This window comes from Convolutriloba macropyga, chromosome 10 (assembly GCF_964194025.1).
Source record: "Convolutriloba macropyga chromosome 10, txConMacr16.3, whole genome shotgun sequence".
In the NCBI taxonomy this organism is placed as follows: Eukaryota; Metazoa; Xenacoelomorpha; order Acoela; family Convolutidae; genus Convolutriloba; species Convolutriloba macropyga.
This window is the reverse complement of record NC_134477.1, coordinates 3,236,096-3,256,946: the sequence shown is the minus strand read 5'-3', so window position 1 is coordinate 3,256,946 and position 20,851 is coordinate 3,236,096. Positions and strand designations below refer to the sequence as shown.

The 20,851-nt window shown below is 34.1% G+C and overlaps 1 protein-coding gene across 1 annotated transcript; it reads right to left on the bottom strand.

The window, feature by feature from the left end:
* Window positions 1-292: 292 nt before the first annotated feature.
* Window positions 293-16,377, bottom strand: LOC142348527 (uncharacterized). The gene is made up of 3 exons (XM_075399900.1): window positions 15,166-16,377; window positions 5,311-5,443; window positions 293-898 (listed from the first exon to the last, which is right to left on the bottom strand). The coding sequence occupies exons 1-3, from the start codon at window positions 15,513-15,515 to the stop codon at window positions 293-295; spliced, it is 1,089 nt and encodes a 362-aa protein (XP_075256015.1). The 5' UTR covers window positions 15,516-16,377.
* Between the last annotated feature and the right edge of the window lie 4,474 nt (window positions 16,378-20,851).

Genomic DNA, 20,851 nt, shown 5'->3' with positions numbered 1-20,851 from the left:
AAACTAAAAGTTTAAGGGCAGGATTTTAAGGGTACCAAACGTAGTAATCCATTCTGAATCATAGAAAAGTTCAGTCTGTATTTACTCTGATTCATAATATACTGTGATCAGTCTATTTTCAGAATTAAAAATTACTCTGATTTCATCCTGATTTTAATATGATCATAGTCTTCTTTTACTATTAGCAGACTATGAAACAGTCTGTTTTTACTCTGATCCAGCGCATCTGCGTAAAACGTTTGATATTCATAGGTATATTTTAATTGTTCTGCTATAGTTCAGTACTGCTAAACTATGGCTGGTATCGTCGGGAAAATTTCGACGACAAAAAAAAGGAAACAGATCCCTCAAAAATCATTGGCAAATCGTACGACTCAAACATGTAATGGTCTTTGAAATAATTCCGCAAAGTTCGTGTATATTGGTTATCTCGTAGCAAGTCTGTCATTACGTAAACAATTTGTTTGTTTTTGTTTACACCAAACTGTTCAATCTTTTTCAATAATGCAACATCGTTTACATGGTATAAGGCGCAATTTTTATCGTTTCCGCGAAGTTTCAAAACTATCAATTCTGGCGATTTGTGTAAAGTTTGGCCATTTTTCGACGCAATTTTTAAAGACATTTTTCGCAGATAAGCTGCTATATAAATAGCAGTTTGCTTGAAAAATATTCCGAAGGGAATAGCTTCTTTCAAGTTCGCTGTCTGTACTAATGACAAAAATTGATGACGACCGATAATTGTGTTTGATAGATTGATATTACTAGTTCTGTAGTGACAAACGGAACATTGGGCGTTTCCAGCGGCAAACTCCATAGTAATTGTGTTTTCAGATACCCTTTCGAAGGAGAAACTATGCATAGGAATCACTTGAAGTCGACATGGGAGGGTAGTACCCTGAAACAAAATCTGGCCCTAAAAAGGTTTCAGTACCCGTTAAAGCACGCATCATGAATTTCGAAGCAGGAACGTGTTTGACGTTAAGGACAATTTTTTGTAATTAAGAACCAATACATCACGTAATTAAGAACCCGTATAAAAAATTGCGTTTTAATATATAATTTGACTAAAAATGTGTTGTAATCAATTTAATATTAGTTTAATGATATGAACTTTTATGTTTTTTGATAGATGCTGGTGCATTTGATATGTGGACGATTTTATGTGGGATTATTTGTTTTTTGAGACCGTTTTGTTTGTGAATAATTCGTCTGGAACAGTTTCGTCTGTTCCTTCGTTAAGTAATTTTTTTTAAAAAAGGAATTTTACTCACGAAACAGATTCAGTTTGCTCTAAATAGACAAAATGACGGGGCTACTCCAAGTGGTAATATTGGTTAGAAATTTTCACTTTCAATTTTTCTTTTTTATCAAAATAGAAGAAGATGTACGCACAATCTCGACAATTGTTTTTAGGTGAGCCAAATATTAAACTCATTGATTTTTCATCGTTCGGGAAAACTAATCTAAAAAATTGTCCGATTGGTTAGAATTCGTACACTCAAAGACGTTTTCATCAAGACAAAAAACAGTTTATATCAGGTCTCTCAAACAAAGCTGATATGGAAAAAATAAGCTCTCAAAAACTAAGTTCCCATTTCAGCTCTCTAAAAAATGTAAAGCAATACAAATGCTCACATATACCAAACTAAAAATAAAGAAAAAGTCTTCATAATGAAAATTTATGCTGCCTCAGAATAATTGGAGTTCTTAATTTATGCAGATGAAATTTTTTAACGAACAAAATTAGGACTCCACTTACGTGTTTTAAACAAAAATAGCAAAACAAAGAATATATATTCTTGATGTATAATAAAGTTACTTGAAACCAAAATTCAAAAACGAACAAAAATACGATTAAAAGAATTTGATTAAAGAGCACTTGTGAAAATAATAACATCATTTATTGATTCCAAATTTGCACAACAATTCGCCAAACAAGAAGTTTTTTGCAACCTAAAGCTGATGGGAAAGAAATATGCACATATAAGTTTTGAAATCACATTTGAAAAAAAATCAACCACTAGTTAAGACTGAATCAAGAAAATTGTGAATGATCTATTGATAATTTTTTTCAGTTACAGTACCAAATTCAAACGGCCATTTTATTAGCAGCTATTTAATAGAACACTTTTCTCATTTCAAAAGTGCTTTTCCCCCGAAAAATAGATTATGGCTGTTATTGCAGCTTATTTAATTAAAAACTAGCAGGTCCGTCGTAAAAGCTATCTGAATGCAACTTATCTTAAAACTTTAACAGTTGTTATTTTCATTGAAGATTTATTCGTGATAACTGGTGTACTTAGGATCGTTTCAATGAAATTTGCAAAACTACTTTGGACACACCAACAAAAATGAAGCGAGCCGAATATATCAAAGAAAGGTTTCATGAACGAGTCATAAAGAGAGAGAAAGAGAGATCGATGGCAGCAGAAATATGTAATGAGTCGGAGAGCAAATAGATTTAAAAAAACAAAAAAACCCTAAAGACAGAGAAGAACAGAAGTTTGAAAGCTGACAAGGAGAACAGAAAAAAACAAGAGTCTGTGAGAAAGCCAAGGGAGTGAAAAGCAAAAAATGAGAATTTACGAGAAAACGAGATAGAAAAATCGCAATTGATGAGGAAGAAAAGAACGGAAGGATTACAATGCAACAAAACCATTAGATTATCAGGAACCCTTCGTACGAAAAACAAGAGGAAACAAAGAACTCAATCAAAAACATACAAATAAAAAGAAAAATAGACGTTAGTTAACAGCCGTTAACTAACGTCTATTTAGACGTTAGACGTTAGAGACAAGAGGGAGAAAATAGAAGCAGGAAATTAAAGGAGAGAAAGAACGCAAGAAAAATCGAAACTGATAGAATGAAGGAAAATGGGACAGCAAAAGGAAAGAAGCCAAAATTGTGTGTGTGTGTGAGAGAGAAGGTACAGGAACAACGAGATAGTGAGCAAGCACAAAAAACAAGGGCAAAATTTTGAGTGCAAAGAGAAAATGTCACAGAAAAAACATTTGAAGAGCAGACAAAATAGAAGATTCCACAATAGAAATACGAGTGATGGAGAAAAAAAACTGGAGAGAGAGAGAGAGAGAGAGAGAGAGAGAGAGATACAACAGCTCAAAAGAGAAAAGAAAACAGATGTTGTATTGGATAATGAATTCCGGTTTTCATAAAAGGTTGAATGTGCTAATGAGAACACAATGGATAGGCCCAAGACGAGGAATATGCTGATGAAAAGGACTCATTGGCTTGCCTTTGGGAATGCTTTTAAGACGTCAACAAACACAGAACTGAATTAAAGGGCTAGCTAATGCCACCAATAATTTTTTTTGAAAAACTGGAAATGAAAAATTATATACCTATCATAATTTGCATGCTTTAATTTAATAGTAGCAGCCCTTAATATAAAAAAACCCTCGACTGAGTGTCAAAAAACTGTACATTTTTCAAGACCTCAAATTTGTCATTCATTAGTTTTTAGCACCTAACTTTGGTTTTTGCTTCGGCGCCTTTTCCGTCTTTTACACTACAAAAATTTTGTTCGCTGAACTCTTCTGTATTTTTTTGTTTTCTTTGACTTTTCCTTCACAAATTTTCAGGACAAGCTTTTTCATCATGAACAATTTTTTGACAATGGATTGCTAAAAACCCGTGTTTTTATTCCGTTTGTAAACTCTCTTTGTATTGGCACAATTTCAATCATTTACCTTTTCAGTATCGAAAACTTATCAGTCAAAGACCGTTTTCTGAAGTAGTTTTTGATCATAGAGTTTTTTCTGAACAACTTATTAGCCAAATATTTTTTCGAAATTATTGTTTTTGTTTATTGAAACATCGATTTTTGACTTATTCCTTAACAAAAAAATTTCGGCAAGAGACTTTTTCGCAAAGCATTTTTCGGTAGATGACACCACCTCTTAGCAATCTTTTGGGTCAATGATTTTTTGACAACACTTTTTGGTCAATGACCTTTTGTATCGTTTTTCTGTTAAAACATGCAACATGCTGCTCAGTGATGCCTCTATAACTTGTCGCCTTATGTGTTCACGCAATTAATATATAGATGAATACAAACATTCGTGACAACCAACTACAAAATCATCATAAAAAATGCCGATCAAGTTGGACTCCAAATTTCAGCTTCATAGCATTTTAAAATGCTGAAATTCAATCTTTGAAATACAATTTTTTTTTGCAGGAAAATTTCGAGAGGATTGTTCTACTGCAAGCAAGTACAGCCATATACAGCAACTTCAGAACAACTCAAAAATCAACTCCTCTTTTCTTTCTTTTGGAATGCTGACAAAACATTTTTAACCAATTTCTTTAATTTAGGATGTGAAAGATTGAACAATAGTAAAAAAAATTAAACACAAACATCACGATGAGCGTTGTCTAGAGCTTAAGAAGTTCATTGCTAGCCGAAACTTGCATATGAAGTTCATTGCTAACCGAAACTTTTTTCAGGGCCATTTTTTTTAATTAATTTTTGATTTTCCTAACCTTTTACCGTAGTTGACGGCCGTTTAATTTTCATAATAATTAAAGTCGTTCGTCAATTCGTCACTTACAAAAAGTATTGAGGCTGAGTTTGATGGTACTGGTTTTGGTCTAATTCACCCCGAGAATTCGTATTTGGCTTTATCAATTTTCAGTATTTATGCGGAGTCCAGTGCAGACAGTCAATTTTTCAATTTTAGAGCAAACTTTGACCTATATCTGAGTTGTTGAATAACTTCGGGTTGTGAGACACCCTGAGGTAATGATTTTTGAATTTTTCCCGTTTGTGCCCCCCCCAGTACGTTATGCTCCCCCCAACTACAGAGCACTTGTCATTACATGGTAAATCATTATGTAAAAATATTGCACTTGCGTCTGGGGGATGCAAAAAATTTGCACCCACTAAGCTGGGGGGCACAAACGGAAGAGATCCTGATTTTTATTCAATTCTTGCGTGGGTGCAGAAGCAAAAAAAAGTGGGGCAAAGAGGTAGTCTAATTGGGCATTAATTAACTAATTAACTCTGCATTTCTACGGTAAATTTCGCAACTCTTGTTGTTATTACATCGAGAGCCGATGAAACATTGATACACTCAAATGGTGATGATAGACCGAATTCAATTTCTCTAATGACAAAAAATGTTTTAACCAATCAGTAATATTCGGGTCTTTCCCATTATAGCCCCTCCATGAAATTATAGCCCCGATTATGGTATAATTACTATGATTGGGGTTCTATAGGTTATCTGGCCACTGAGCGGGGGGGGGGGCTATAATGGGAAAGACCCCAATGTTTATAATACTCACATTAAGATAAGTAATATTGTACACAGCTTTGGAAACGTTCATCAGCATGCCAAAAGTCCAGCCGAGGATCCAGTTTTTACCCTCACCGTGCGCATGATTTGCAGAGAAGCGAGGTGAAAAGTCTATCAGAGTCCTGATTGCAAAAAAATCAGTTTTATGGGCTCATATCACTGTTAGCTAACCAGAAAAAAATGCTTTGTTGAATATAATTTGTCAATGAAATCGGATCTTTTCCGTTTGTGCCACCCCCCCCCCCCCTCCCCCCGTACGTTATGCGCCCCCAGTTACAGAGCACGTGCCAGTACATAGAACATCATTATGTAAAAATATGGCACGTGGGTCTGGGGGTTGCAAATAATATGCGCCCACTAAGCTGGGGGGGGGGGGGGGCACAAACGAAAAAGATCCGTGAAATCATTTTGGTTTGAGACTAACTTAGGCTTGTCTTGAAACCTTTACGTGGATGTTTTAAAATGCCATGTTTTTGCTGTCCCAGATTTTCCGTTTGTACTTCCAAGTGTCTAAGCTTTCAAATGGGCTCTTCAAATATTTTTAGGGTTGTTTTGATGTCTGTCATTTGTCCCAATAGAACAACAGAGAAATTTCGACTTGTAAAAATTGACAATAGTTTTTTTGCTACTAGGATTATGCACTAAAACCCGTATTTACATATTATCTGCAAAGTTATAACACTCTTGACTAAAACAAGTTTAAAATTCTGACTGAGGTTACAAGTTTATAGGTGGTTCAGTGATACTTAAAACTTCTATATCTTGTTCAACTGAGATAATTAAGTAAGTTCCGTACTCTCGATTCTCAAAACCCTGATTTGGAGTTACAAGGCGAATCAAAATATTCGGCATTGATTTTATTTGAAGAAAAATGAAGCGCAATTAAAATTCAGAGAATGAAACGAGATTTTGATTATCAGTTTTTAAAGATGTTTGATCAGATGTGAAATATTAATCATTAAAAGATATGAGGGGAGAATAAAGAAGTAATAGTCTCATCAGATACGATAATGTACACATGTAACTTTAGTAGAGGTTATGATAATAAAATAGTTCAAGAATACAAATTTAGGTATCAATTTTCCCCTCTTCAATAATTTCAATAATTTACGTGATTTTAATACAAAATCATTGATATTTTATATGAAATAATTGCAATAATCGTTGAATTGAACATCAGAAATGCACAAAAATACAAAATAATAGGATTAATTGGCCAATGCAAAGAAGTTACTTTGGTGAACAATGGTAGCTCTAAATTAACTTGAAGCAAAACAAATGTATTTGTCCTGGATAAATATATAGACTGGTGCTAGGAAAATTGGCCGACAGGGCGTTTAGCCGACAAGGAAAAAATGGGAAATTTAGCCGACAGTTTTATCATAATTGGTCATAAAAGTCTCATTGGTCCATAAATCAGTAGTTCGGTTGTGATAGATTCATATCAAGTCCCACGGGCAGCTGAGGCATGGCCATGGCCCGCGAGGCATGGCCAGATGCGGTTAAATACCCTCGTTACACTAGTTGATAAACCTTCGTTACGCTAGTTGATGAGAAAACTGCGGTATATTTGTCCGCTTACGAAATAGTGTTTTAAATTGGCCAATCACAGCTTCAGAATAAGTTTTATTGCTCATTTTACTTAAATTGTCGGCTAAATTTCTCATTTTTTGGTTGTCGGCTAAACGCCCTGTCGGCCAATACGGCGGCCACCATATAGACTATAACATGAATGAACAGCAAACTATGCAGTCGCATAGTAAATACGACTGAAAATATGAGTTTTTTTAAAAGCGATGAGCTTACTAAATTTAGGTTTTGAGTTTACTTCCTTCAATAGTTCTTATCTCATTTTCTGCGTCTCAAGGGGACTTTTCTCATTTTTGTTCGCATTCCTAGTATTTGACACCGGGATCTCGTAGAGAGCCGACAACTAAGTGCTGACTTGGATGTGATTTTGTTCGCACTTCTTCTTCGTGTTGAAATGTTTCAACAACTGAAACTGTTTCTTGATTCTTCTGGATTTATGTGAATTTTTTGGTGACATGTTTTCCTCGTAGCATTCATAAAACTGCTTTCGTCATTTCTTGACTACCTGTTTTCCACCCCATGTTGACAAGTGGCATTTGCTCATTGAATTCCTCTGTAGTCAAATGTAAAGTGGACGATGTTTGTGACCTATGTGCTTGCACTATTGGAGAGCTCGTTTGTTTCCTTTTTTGTGTCGTAGTTTATTGGTTTCCTGATTTTCATGGCTCCACTGATATTTAAACTTGATAAAGAGGTTACAGACGTTGTATTACGGTGGCGATTTCGGATCCTTACCACCCATTTTTTGTTTCCTGACATCTTTTTTGTTATTTGCAATTTTCTCTTCAGTAATTTTGTCGTTAGACAAAACTCTTCGCTGTGCATAAATCCACAAATTTATTGATCTTCAAGCTTTCTTGACAAATTTAGCAAGGTCACTGTCTCCGATTTTTACAGGAGATTTGCCAGGCTCATTGATGATTGTGGTAATTGGGGGCAGTTTCGAGATCACTGCACTCTTTACTGATCCATTATTTGTCGTCAAGGTATTGTTCCGTTGTAATTGTCTCTGCATCTAAGGAATTATTAGTGACCTTTATATGCTGAATTTAGTTTTGACGCTGAATTATCAATAATTTTGAAAGGCGATTTAGACAATCTAACAAAATCAAGCCTCAATCTGTGTAACTTTAGTAATATTTTGCTATGTAATTTGCAATTGATAGGTAATTGATCCAATTGCTGTCTTGGGCAAAAATGGTTTTTTTGCGACAACCTTTTTAATCGCTGTTTGATCTCCCACAGATTTTTCAAAATTTTCAGTTTTATGGTAACATGAGTAACGATCAATCCATGTAACAAAAAAGATTTGTGAGAAATTTCCTTTGAAAATGAAACCTCGAAATCGGTCTGTATTTCACCATTTATTTAAGAGTTAAAGGTTTCAACTTTGATTTTGGAGTTATAGGTTTGAAGTTCACAACAATTTCCGTGCATGGAACTCAGTCAATAGTTTTAGCTAAAATATCTCAAAGCTTGTTAGGCCACTATGCATATTGGGAGATGGAAATTATTCTTCAACTGGCTGGGTGGGTCATTTGCATGGATTCGAAGACTGCATCCTTGATTGAATTTGGTATTGCCACTTGCCCATCTGCACACTGGCATCCTGACTTTGGGTGTAGGTTATCTCAGAACGAGTTGATGTAAAACCTTACTTTACAGCATCTTTATATACAAAGTGCAGTACACAGTTTGGATCTTTTTCAGTAAGTCGTCCCTGTTTAGATTTTTCCTCGAAGATCCTCTCTCCAGAAAGTTCAATGTCTCCGTGTTCTGAGGATGTATTAGCGCGGGATAGGTGAATACTTTCATGTGCTCTTGGAGTTAATTAGAAGGAGACTCCAAGTTGGTGTGGTGTTGTTGGGTAATTTGTCGAAGCTTTATCTTGAGACATTATGAATGATAAAGTTGAAATATTGCTGATTCCCTGAGCGTTTGTAGAAAGCAATTTGAGCTAATTATTCGCATTTCAAATGATACCAGAAAACAATTTGAAATTACGGAGTTTACTCTAGTAGAACTTATGCGGGAGTTAGTGCTTTTTGACTTGGTTGGCACGAAAAACAGTCAACTAATCCAATGCTGGTTGCAGGAATATATTCTCTGTAAACATCAAGGGGTAAAGGTCGAATAATCTATCCTGTTTATCTACAGTTTCAAAAATTGTTAAAATGAGGACTCTTCATAATTGACAAATCTGCACAATGATCTGCTAAATCTGTGAATTTTTTTCCAAACAGATAATATACCGAGTAGAGGGAGCACTGAACAATTCCAATTCTTTTATGCTATAGTAATATTCATTGCAATTTAAAAATTGAGAGGCAAATGCTGTTTTTTTCCACCATTTACGGTTCTTCTGCTCAAAGACTGCACCTAAGCTTGATGTAGATGCGTCGCATTTGATGCGCGCTTGTAAGTCAGCATTAAAACAACTGTTTTTCGTTCTGTTTGCAATTTTCCATTATAATCAAACTGTGACTTATGATTGCCATTCCAAAAATTTTGCTTTTTCTCAATTAACGGATGGAGAATATGAGATAACTTTGGGGAGCTCGAGATGAATTTACTGAGATGATCTACGCTTCCAACAAGATTGTAACTGTTTCCGAGTAGCCGTTGCAATAATTTCAAAGATTGCTGCTGTTTTGATTCAACTGGGAATATGCCTGTGGTATATTTTGTGAGAATTGACGTGAATTGACAAAATGACAAACCAATTGACGTTTGATTTTGCAATATTATATTTCCCATGATTTATTCTAAGATTATCTTTGTCTAACTTTTTTAAACAAGAAGAAATGTCTCTAAACTGACCTCTTTTACTACCGTTGCTAACAATTATGATATCGTCAAGCAAACAATAGGTGTCTTTAAGGCCAAAAAACGAGTAATCCATTGCTCCTTGAAGTATTCTGGGCATATCTGTTAGTTCGTAAATACCCGTTTTAAATCTACAAAAAACAGTTGATTCTCCACAAATGACAAGGATATTACAATGGCGTGCTATTTACGGTTTTGATTACTTTGACTGTGTGCACACTACAAATCTAGTGTTGTAAAAAATGTGAAATGGAATCGACTGGGCCATCGAGTTTAGGCTTTTGTTTTTGCGACAGAAATAATTTAAGTTTACGAGTCCAATAGATCTATCTTGATTTTTTAAGATAACCATTGGGGAGGTAAAATTTTAATTCAAACATTGTTAGAATTTTTCAAAATGACTTTGAGCTGTGAGTTGTTTTATTTCTGTGTTAACTTTTTTGTAAGATAATATTAACTCGTCATCCCGTCTGGTTGTTAGGACTCTTTTGCAATAAAATCTGGAACAAACAGTCTGTGACTTGGACTGACCGAATCTAAAGACCAGACTCGGAAAATCAGACATTTTTTGTTTATTTGGACTGAGTTCTTGATCTGGCTGATTGACTGTATTTTGAAATTTTTCTTGTTGAAGATGAAAGCCAAGTTGGAGAAACAGATCTATTTCCAACTGTGAGCGGTGTACGTCTGTTACGTCTGTACGTCGAGACCCAATTTTCGATTTCAAAAACTTTTCATATGCTCACATTTTGCATTGATTCGTCGAAAAAATTCTCATTTGATAAGCATTCGGTTCATCAATTCATCTCGATCATATGTCATACGCAACCACCTCGCTTGTCAAAATTTCATTCACGACGGTACAGACAACGCCTGGGTCCACCTTCACAGTTTTTTCTGTTTAGCTTATTTTAATCGGTGGATTTATTGGTTCTAATGCGATTGAAGGATTTTCCATTTAAATGCTGCAACACAATTATCGTCTGAAAAAAGAGTCAATTCTAAATCGGGTTCACTATTTGAGGTGATTTGAATTTCTTCTTTATCTACCTAATGTTCATTCCCGTCAACGCGTTATAGACTCTAGGTTGTGGTTCAACGTTCTGTGTTGAGTTGTTTCCAAATTTGCGACAAATTTTTGCAAAGTGATTAGCAATGCAGCAGTTAGTACAATTTTTTCCGCGGTCATTTGTTTCTGCGATGTGTTCTGCAGCTAAGTTCACTGGAGTGTCAAGATGTTGTTTTTTTTGTGCAACAGAATTAATACTGGGAGATGGGTAGTCATTAAAAAGCGAACGCGCTGTATTAGAATTTTTTTCGAATTCAATGCCGATGAATTAGAAATTATCCACGATACTTTCAAATGTAGTTTTTCTATAGGTTTCTTTGGAAATGTTTGTGCGCTAGAAGTAAGTACCTGTCGAAGGTTTTGTTTCGTGCTTTGAGAAACGTTCAATTCAACAGGTCTCGCAAATCGTTTGTTGATATTTCATCCATGTGGGGGGTTCCTGGGTGCTTTGAGTTGACGGCCTTCCCAGACTGAAATACATCAGAGTTGAGGCCGTTTGGAAACAAACCTTTGAGGGTTTATCACCACAGAGAATGCCCATGGCTTCTGTCTTTCGGCATTTGTTCTTCCATGGTGTCTTTGCTCGTTCATTTCCAATGTGGTGGGTCCTTTCTGTCACTTTCGTCGGGGGTATAGCCTAGGAGAGTTCTAAAACGATGCCTTCACGGGCGAAAATTGCGAGTTTGAGAGGTGAACGCCAGTGTTTCAACCTTAAAGTAGGGTCCAATGATGCTCTTCCCAGACGGACTAGATCCCCAAAAGAGAATTTCCAGCATCCTTGCCTCCTGACCGCGCCATGTGATATTTTTTTGCATTTGTATTTATTTCAACTGAAATTTAATCAATGAGTTCCGTATTCGCGCATGGAACCACTTACCCTCAGTCTGTTCCGGATCTGAGAGACAACTCCAGAATTTCAGAATTGACGTGATTTAAAGAAGTTTTAACAGCAGCTGAAGTTCAGTGGAAGAAACGAAATTATTGATATCAGTTTTTAGTGAGGTGTAAATAGATGCGAAATACTAATAGTTTACAAACATGCGGGAAAAAGTAAAAGATGAAAATATAGAAGAACTAGTCTCATCAGATACGATAATGTATAAATGGCATTTTAGTAGAGGTTGTGATAATAGTATAGCTCGTTTATACCTTTTTGGGTATCATAGATCAAATTTGTTTTGTGGACAAAAATATTTTGATTCTAAATACATTGGTTAATTTTTGCGCTGTTTTGTAATTTGTTTTTTTTTACTTTGAAGCTTCTTCACTTACAAGGGTGATATAAGATTTTAACATAAAAACTTATTTACAACAAAATTTGTAAAAGAGAATTGAGAGGTATTGAAATCGGTTTAATTGGATTATTGACATTTACATTATCGGATTCCTTTTTCAAAACATGGAAATGTTTTCATTTCATAAAAATTTCGTTACTTAGAAATGTAGTTTCACGCTTACTTTTGACTGAATAACGACTAAAAGTGTTTCCAAATCAATTATTCTAGAAAACCAATTTTTGATTGGGTATATATATATATATATATATATATATATATATATATATATATATATATATATATATAAAAGACAATTAAGACAACAAGAAGACTGTGAACAAAAAACAAACAATTAATTTTTTATGTTGTTATTGTGAAACGATTTTTTCAATTGAACTAAAAATGACACTTTTTCTCATTTTTTCTCATCTAAATACGTGTCAACAAAAGAAGCTAAGAAGCATGAAAAATTGTTCTACTTGCAATTTTGGAATTCCCGACAAACTTTAAATAAAAGGAAGACCCTATAGACATCATTATGCCGTTTTTTTGGTAATCAAATTATTTTTTGCAATTTCTCAATGCTAGGAGTACCAGTTTCTTTTGGCGCTGTTATTAAAAAGTTGATAGAATAAAAAATAAATGTCAAAATCAGCTAAAAATCCCACGGTCGAGGACACCAATTTCCCCCCGTCAATACAGCGGCAATTAAAAAAAGACTATTTTTTAAGCAACAAAAATTTTCAGATAAGAGTACTTGTTTTGGAAACAAATCAGAAAAAAACAAACTTTTGTAAATTCGCGCAAAAATTTTTTGGTCGACTCATAGAGTGCTAAAATGGAAGTCAAATTGCGGTTAGAGTTTCCCCACATTTTAGTAACTTTCAACTCAGCCGTTTCCTGATTCGATTTTCTTTAGGAAAAGAAAATAGCCGAATCAAACTTAATTTTCATTTTAAAAGTTCTCATTCTAGGTCTCTTATGGGGGCAATTATAGAAAAACGTTATGAAATTTTTTTAAAACATTTTCGTATATTTTAATTATGAGAACAAAAATCAACAGTTTTTCGCCGAGTGCGCGTTCAGCCATCTTTTTGAGTTCAATCATCATGGTTTTTGACATTTCCACGACAAAAGAATGAAAATTTTGTTGTTGCGATGATTCGAACTTTTCATCTTTTTAATTTATGCTTTTTCTTTTTTTCAGATTTCAAAAGTTTTGTTTAGTTGTTTTCGTAGGCTGTCGCTCTCTTGTTGGTTCAGAGGATCAAAATTCGCAAAAAACACTCGAGTATATTAGAAAATAAGCATTAACGTGCAGTTCACCTCTCGTCCATTTTTTTCTCAGACATTTTTTTCAATAAAAAATCAAGTCTAGGCTGTTTTTGGGCTCTGTAGGAAAATTATTTCGGCGAAAATAGTTTCTGGCTAAGAAAGTTAGCATTAAGAGTAGCACACAGAGTAGATTGAATATTCTGTTTCGATTTTTTTCTGTTAATTTAAAGAAGTCCTTAATTTAAAGAGTTTGTTTGGAAGAAGCTACCCAGGTTAAAGTCGCAGACCCAAACTACCTCTGATCAGACCATGCTAAAGCTTAGGTCTATTATCAGAGTGTGACAGACTGAATTGATATCTGATCAGAATTTTGTGCTGCCCAAGGAAAAGTGCAATCAATCGTTTGCTACCATAGCCCTTCTCATCAAACAATGCCAGACCAAAGCGACCTCTGATCAGATTTTGTGGAACCAAGTTTTTCGTGCAATTTTCGTGCAACGCTATTTTTTGTACAACTTTAGTGAAAAAGAAATTCCCTCTGATCAGACAATTCATCACTATATGTTGGAAATTAACCGAAACTTGTTTAAAATATGCATTTACAACCTATAGTAATTTAAATTTGAATAAGATTGCATTACGTGTTAAGATCAAGGCGAAACATCATTTTGAATTACCTGTAATTTTGCTTCTGAGTCACCAAAAACAGTGGTAAAAAGACTGCATTTAAATGAAAATGGCCATTCAGCGCTCAATTATCTGATTTTTGGGACAAATTATGTCCAGATTTTAGTCTCCGATCAGACTTAGGAGCAACCATCGTCCAGACTATGTACAGACTTTGGTTTCTGATCAGACTTTTGTACAACCAATGTCCGGACTATGTCCCCTATGTGCGACCTAAAAATCGGTCTGGTTAGAGGTGACTTGGGTCTGGGACTTTATTCCGGGTGTTCAAGGTTCAAAATTGAATTTTGCTCCTAAATATGGATATGGATTAGTGGACAATTAAACTTTTTCGTTCATATTCCATGTTATACATTAAGTCAAAGTATTGTATCAGTAACTAATGTTATGGAAACATTTTTTCACGATTTTGGTGTCTCTCATAATATTGAGATTACTCAACCCTTTGTTTGCTAGCTCTGGCGGATCAACAATTGATTGAAAGATCTGTCTTGATACCCAAATTGGACAACTCCAAACAGGCTTCGCGGCAATGTTATCAACAGCGTTGCAACTTAATTTTGTTTGGAATAATCCAAATTTCTGTTACTTGAATAGCAACAGAATGAAAGATTCTTTTTTTTAATTAAAAAAATTTTGATGTTCCACTGGAGAACCCCCCCCCCCCATTGCACTTGAACCCCCTTTTCTTACTTGCTAGCATGGTTTGAGACATTGTAGACGATAGACGATATTCGGATCTATTCTGTCCCCCCCCCCCCCCCCCCAGCCTAGTGAGCATAAATCTTTTATGACTCCCAAGCGCACGTGCTAATTTCTTACATAGTAGCGTGCTATATAACAGCATATAATTTGTAACTGGGGTTCATAAAAAAACTGGGGGGAGGGGAACAGAATAGATCCCGATATTCATCTTACCGGGTCGAACCAGGGACCTCTTTTTACCAATTTTCTTGTTCTTTCTTGTTCCTCAAGGCTTCATCTCACTAGCCAAGTACCAAGTAGAGCTGCGTTGTCAAGCTATGTCAAGTTTATCTTATGCATAATTTACGCTAGTGAGTTCTCTAAAAACCTTCTAAAAATGTTTCTAAACACATGTGATATGAGCCCATCAAATTGCCTGTTAAGCTTAATGGCCAACTGGCACGCTCCCAAAAAATCAGCTTGCTTGTGTTTGAATCCAGACCCGCGCCAGTTGACGTCTTGGAATCTTAGGAACTGATCACTTCGCTGGCAGAATGGCAAACCATTCAAAACATCCGAAAATTGTAAAGCTGTAAAATGTGAAAAATTGTGTGGTGATTCACCCAAAATTGTAACTGGCGTTTGGGCAAAATTATAACTTACAAATTTGTTCATCCCACCGAAGTAATCAGATTGGAATGAAGTATTGTGGTTCAGATAATAAACAAAGCTGATAAATAAAAGCATAACAATACCCTTTTTGTCGGATATACCGAAGAAATTCATTGTGTAATAAATTTTAACAGAAATCTTAATTCTGCGAATATGGTTGTTTGTTGTTTTTTTCTTGGGAACCACGTGGCGTTTATTTGTCCATTCTGTAGTTTGCTTTTTCCCAGAAAAAATTTTTGGTTATACTAATTTAGTAACTTTGATCAGTAGTTAAAAATAAGAGCTATAACTGTTTGTTAAAGAAAAAATTATTAAATTTGTGATTGAGAGATGGCGAGTTTTAAGATGAGAAATGGAGAGTAATTGTAACATGATTATTGAATCATAACTAGTTTGTAACTAACGGAAAATTGAAGTCAAGCAAATTTGTTACCATTTTCGTAACAAGCAAATAACAATTTTTACAGTATAGCTTACGATGTTTTTCTGATTGCTGTAACCAAACGTTTAAACTTGTACGTATTTTATACAATTATTGATGTTTTACTGATTACGGTACGCAAAAGTTTAAACGTGTTTACGCATTCGAATAAATAGACGCGATAAAAAACAAATAACTATTTTGAGTTTCAGTAGTTAACCAAATAATCTTCGATCGAGGTCCTCAAAGATCGACAGTGAAAAATTAAGTTATTATCATCTTCTCCGTCTAAAATCTTAAAAGTTTCCAGATTTAATTTTTCCCGACGTATTGTTTACTTTATATAAATCATCACGCTAAATTTACGTTAAGAAAAATTATTATGTAAACACAAATAAACAAAAAAAAACAATCTAGTCCTACAAATTATTCCGCGAGTAAAAAGAACGTTTCAAAGTTTAGAATTTAATATGTTCAATTTGTGTGACAAATCATGACAATATTCGCGAGTAAATTTCAGTTCAATACGGCAAATGAAATTGAAAAAAAAACTATTTTCCAATTTATTATGTACACCTGCCGTGGAAAACGCCAACGTAAGTTGAAAGATAGTTGAAAATAGTTGAAAGAACAAAGCTTTTTTAATTTAACGCTATAAGGGCCATCTTTTTGTGTTCAGAATTCCTATTCAATTGTAAAAAATGCATTTAAATAAAATGTATATGAAAACATCAACTAAGAAGTAGAAACATAATTTTTTCAATATCGTTTCAATGAAGTTTTTTACCTAGCATAACAAACGCTGAATTCCATTGCATAGTATTTTAGAGCACTGACTCAGCTAAAAAATGAAATAGCCAGTACACGGCCGTTGCCAGGAATAAATTTAAGGATATTGGATTTTATTTACCTGAATTTCTTTTATTTACTTATGAGTTGTGCTAATCCCGTAACCTCATTTCGCCAAATTTTCTCTTATGAAATATCTAGGAGGAATTTCTATCAATTTTAGATTTGTACCCAGATTAGAAAACGGATTTGGCGTAATATATGCTCACAAGTTTATTGATTTCAGAAAAACGTCAAAATATCTGAAACATCTGCAAATTTTTTATGCTTTTTGAGAACCAATGACACTTAATTTCTTGGCAATTAGTATCAAGATTTGCCAAGAAGAACTGAATTATCACCAAAATGTTTGATTTTCAAAATTTTTAATTCAAAAATGACAATTAACATTGTCTTGGCACATTGTATTGTTTAATTAGGAGGAGGGGGGAGGGGGGGGGGGTGGGGGTGTTGTTTGGAAGAATTTTTACTTCTTAGTTATCAAATGCGGATCATTCATATCAAACAATTCAAACATTTCTTTTCGAGCGAGCTCGAAGTAATACATAATTTCGCAGTTTCGTAAAAACCTCACGAAAAAAAGTCCTACCAGATTTTGGGTAGAAAACCCTAAAAACAAAGTGCACTCCTCTTAATGTTTGAAGAGCCTCGTATCAAGCGCATTTGGCCACGCTTCCTGGAAAATTGCGATGCTTTAAAGGCCCGTGTGACATAATATAAAACTATCACAAACGAGCAAAGATTAATGATAGAAAATCCATGGGGTGTTAGTTTATAAAAATAAAGACTGGGGATTTTTTTCTCGAGGTTTATTTAATGGAAACATTATTTTGTACAGTAAACATTTATGAGTATTAGTAGAAACAAAACAAATTGTTTATGAGACTAATAAGACTTATAGGAATTGTTGATGAATGTTTGATTGTCGGTGAACCATTATTGATCAAAATGTAATCATTAATGACCCATATGTAAATCACTAATGACCAACATGTAAATCATAAATGACTCATTGAAATAAAAGAGAAAATCAAAAATGTTTTTTTTTGTGGGGCTAGAAAAACTCATAAATGGTCCTACTTCAATCAACATGTATCGTTTATTTTACAACTATTAAACTAGCACGGCATCTTAATATGTGTCAAACAAGAACAACAATAAGCCCTTGAGCAAAAGAGGTTTTGCTATACTATGAACCGTCCTCTCATAAATTGCAAATGCATTCATACTTGCAAAAAAGTTTGCTGGGGACGATAAATGTCTAGCCAAATATTATAATAGATCATTATTCTCTAACTTATTGTAAAAAAAGTCAGAAAGAAACCAAATTTTTTTCACAGATGTATAATTATTAAAAAAGTATAGTACACACATCTAGAAAAAAGGCAGAGTTTAGACAGAGCACAGTCTAAATTCTTGATGCAACTCAATGGACGCAGACGCTAAAAATGTCAAAAAAGTTTGAAGTTTAGGGTTAATCAACCAATCAAAATTACAAATAAAAAGCTTTTAGTTGTTGACTACCAAATGGAAAAAGTGTTTTATAGGACCTAAGCATATCACAACACTGTTTAGCGGAGACAGAAAATAAGTGGACACAACAATTAAAAGGTAACTAATAAATGCACTACGTCAAAACTAAACGAAAATTAAGTTACAAAGAAAATAACAACAAGAGAGCTGTCTTTGATCCTAGCTACTAAGCAAAGAGAAAAAAGAGAAAGCAGGAGTAGTTTATAATCGAATTTTGTAATATTATCAATTTTTTTTACCTTTTTTTGGTAATCTCGCTGTCGACATATGAGTTTTCTGCTAAATTCTTAAAACTTTTTCCACTAAGTCTAGCTAATTGTCATTGGACACTTGAATTAAAAAAACTGCAAACTATAAATTCAGTACTCTTTTATGGCTGACAAAATGAATATTTTTTCCATATTAGAAAAATTGTTAGTGGAACTTTGCGGACAGAGACTGATGTCAAGTATGAACATTTTATCTTGTTTGGGAAAAAAACAAAAATCGTTGAAAACCCCATTTTGTGTCAAAAATTCTATTTCTTTTTCAAATTATGTGAACCAATTCTAAACTAAAATAATTCGACAGTTTTTAAAAGCACTGAAAATACATTAACATCTTGAAATACTGACCAATGTAAAGTCAATATTAATAAACAACATTTTAGCGGTGCAAACCTAAAAAAAACCTGAATACGCCTATTCCAAAATTTTGGATCTAGATATCAGACTAACTGAAAGCTCTAACGTTCAAACAGAGAATCAAGTTAATTATGAAAACAGGAGGAAAAAAAAGTTGAAGAAAGACAATAACTAATCAGATTGTTTCTTTTGAAATCAACTTTCAATTGTTAAATTTTCCCCCGCTAAGTCCGGAAAATTTTTATTGGACACTTGTGTTAAAAAAACTGCCAACCATAAATTCAGTAATGTTTTCTAGCTGACAAAGACAGAAACTTTTCTCTATTACTAAAAAATGTCAGTGGCAGTGGAGCATTGCGATCTGAGACTGATGCCAAGTTTGGACATCTTTATCTAAATCGGCACAAACAAAAATCTTTAAAAATCCATTTTGTGTCATTTCTTTTTTCTTCAAATCATGTGCACCTATCAACCTAATCAAATTCGACAGATTCTTAAAGCATTGTAATTACATTCACAGCTGGAAAAACTGATGTTTTTTGTTCAAACTGTTTGAAGCGCTCAATTGCAGCAAACAGCAGTGTGAAATCAGTGTTAAAAAACAATATCATAGCGGCGCAAATCCAGAAAAGAAACCTGAATACGCATATTCCAAAATTTCGATATCAGACTAAATGAAAGGTCTTACATTCAAACAGGGAATCAATTTTAAAATTATAAAAATAGAAGAGAAAAGTTGAAGAAAAATAATTCCCCTCAAGATCCTAATCAGCACTGTTTCCTTTGCAATCAAAAAATTTCGCAGTCAAGAACTTTTCCACTCAACAATTTCAATTTCGTCAAAAATTACAAATCGCGGCAACTGTAGTCATTCTGAAGAGTTTTTTTGATCATTCAAACCCAAACAAAATAAAAAACTGAAAAAATAAATAAAAATGACAAGTGAACAAGCATTTTCACCCATTCTTGATCTTTAGAGTATCAAAAAACAGTTTTTTTCGCTGGAAAAGAGAACAATTGTTCGCTGGAAAACAGAACAAGAAATCCTCTTGACCACTTTTGGTTCAAACATAGATGAAAAAGCAAAGGACTGAAGAAAAACGAGAATAGAATTTTGTACAATAACATCTGTTAATGTTTTTTACCAATCTTGTCATATTGCTACAAATTAAACAATTTACAGCCCAACAGAATCTTGCTTGACTTTGGATATCAAGATGGGAAAAAGACAAAAATTGTGAACAAATTTATAGTTGCACCAAGTTCGAGGAAGCATCCCGGTATTATCGTTTTCAAAACGATTTTGACTTTACTACAATACACATGTTTACTCATCTGATAAAATCTTAAGAAATTTTGTTTGCCTATTAAGATGGAACAACAAAAAAAATGCAAAAAATGTTTTTGAAATACTTGAAAAAGTTCACAAAGGCGTCAAAACCAAGTTTGAATTACCAATACATACACCTCAATTTAATTTTATTTCTTCTTGTGCTAAAATTCTACACTTAATGAGCTTTTAAATGATATCATTCTAATCTGTCTAGAACGCAAAAAAATTTTTGCTAAATATTGATTTGGTCTGGAGAAAATATGACGGCCTACAATATAATTACCTCATTACAAGTAATGTCGGAACAATAATCCTTCAGAGCAAAACTGAACTGCAAACGAAATATAAATTGTAAGTTTTTAGTTCCTTAACATCTAAGGAAGAGTTAATTTTCCGTTAATGCCCAAGTATCACCTACCCCACACCCTGGATAACCCGAGCCTACTGGAATTTGATCTCTTACTTATAAACAGCACATTGTTTTGTACAGATAACTACAAGTTTTTGGGACTTTAAATATATTTCTAACCCGTAATCTATTCTGTTTTGGTATCCCAATGTTTTTTACGCCAGCGCCCCCCCCCCCCGTTTACAAATTATATGTTGTTATATAGCACCTTACTATGTAAAAAAATAGCACGCGCGCCAGGGGGCGTAAAATATATAAGCCCACTAAGCTGGGGGGGGGGGG

What these genes read in the sequence shown, in the direction of transcription:
- LOC142348527 (XM_075399900.1), bottom strand. Translation starts at nt 15,515, where the DNA reads ATGAATTTCTTCGGTATATCCGACAAAAAGGGTATTGTTATGCTTTTA. An exon ending in TTGGCCATTAAGCTTAACAG is followed by an intron (nt 5,444 to 15,165) that starts GCAATTTGATGG and finishes TTTTGCAATCAG; the next exon opens with GACTCTGATAGACTTTTCAC. An exon ending in ACAATATTACTTATCTTAAT is followed by an intron (nt 899 to 5,310) that starts GTGAGTATTATA and finishes ATTTTGTTTCAG; the next exon opens with GGTACTACCCTCCCATGTCG.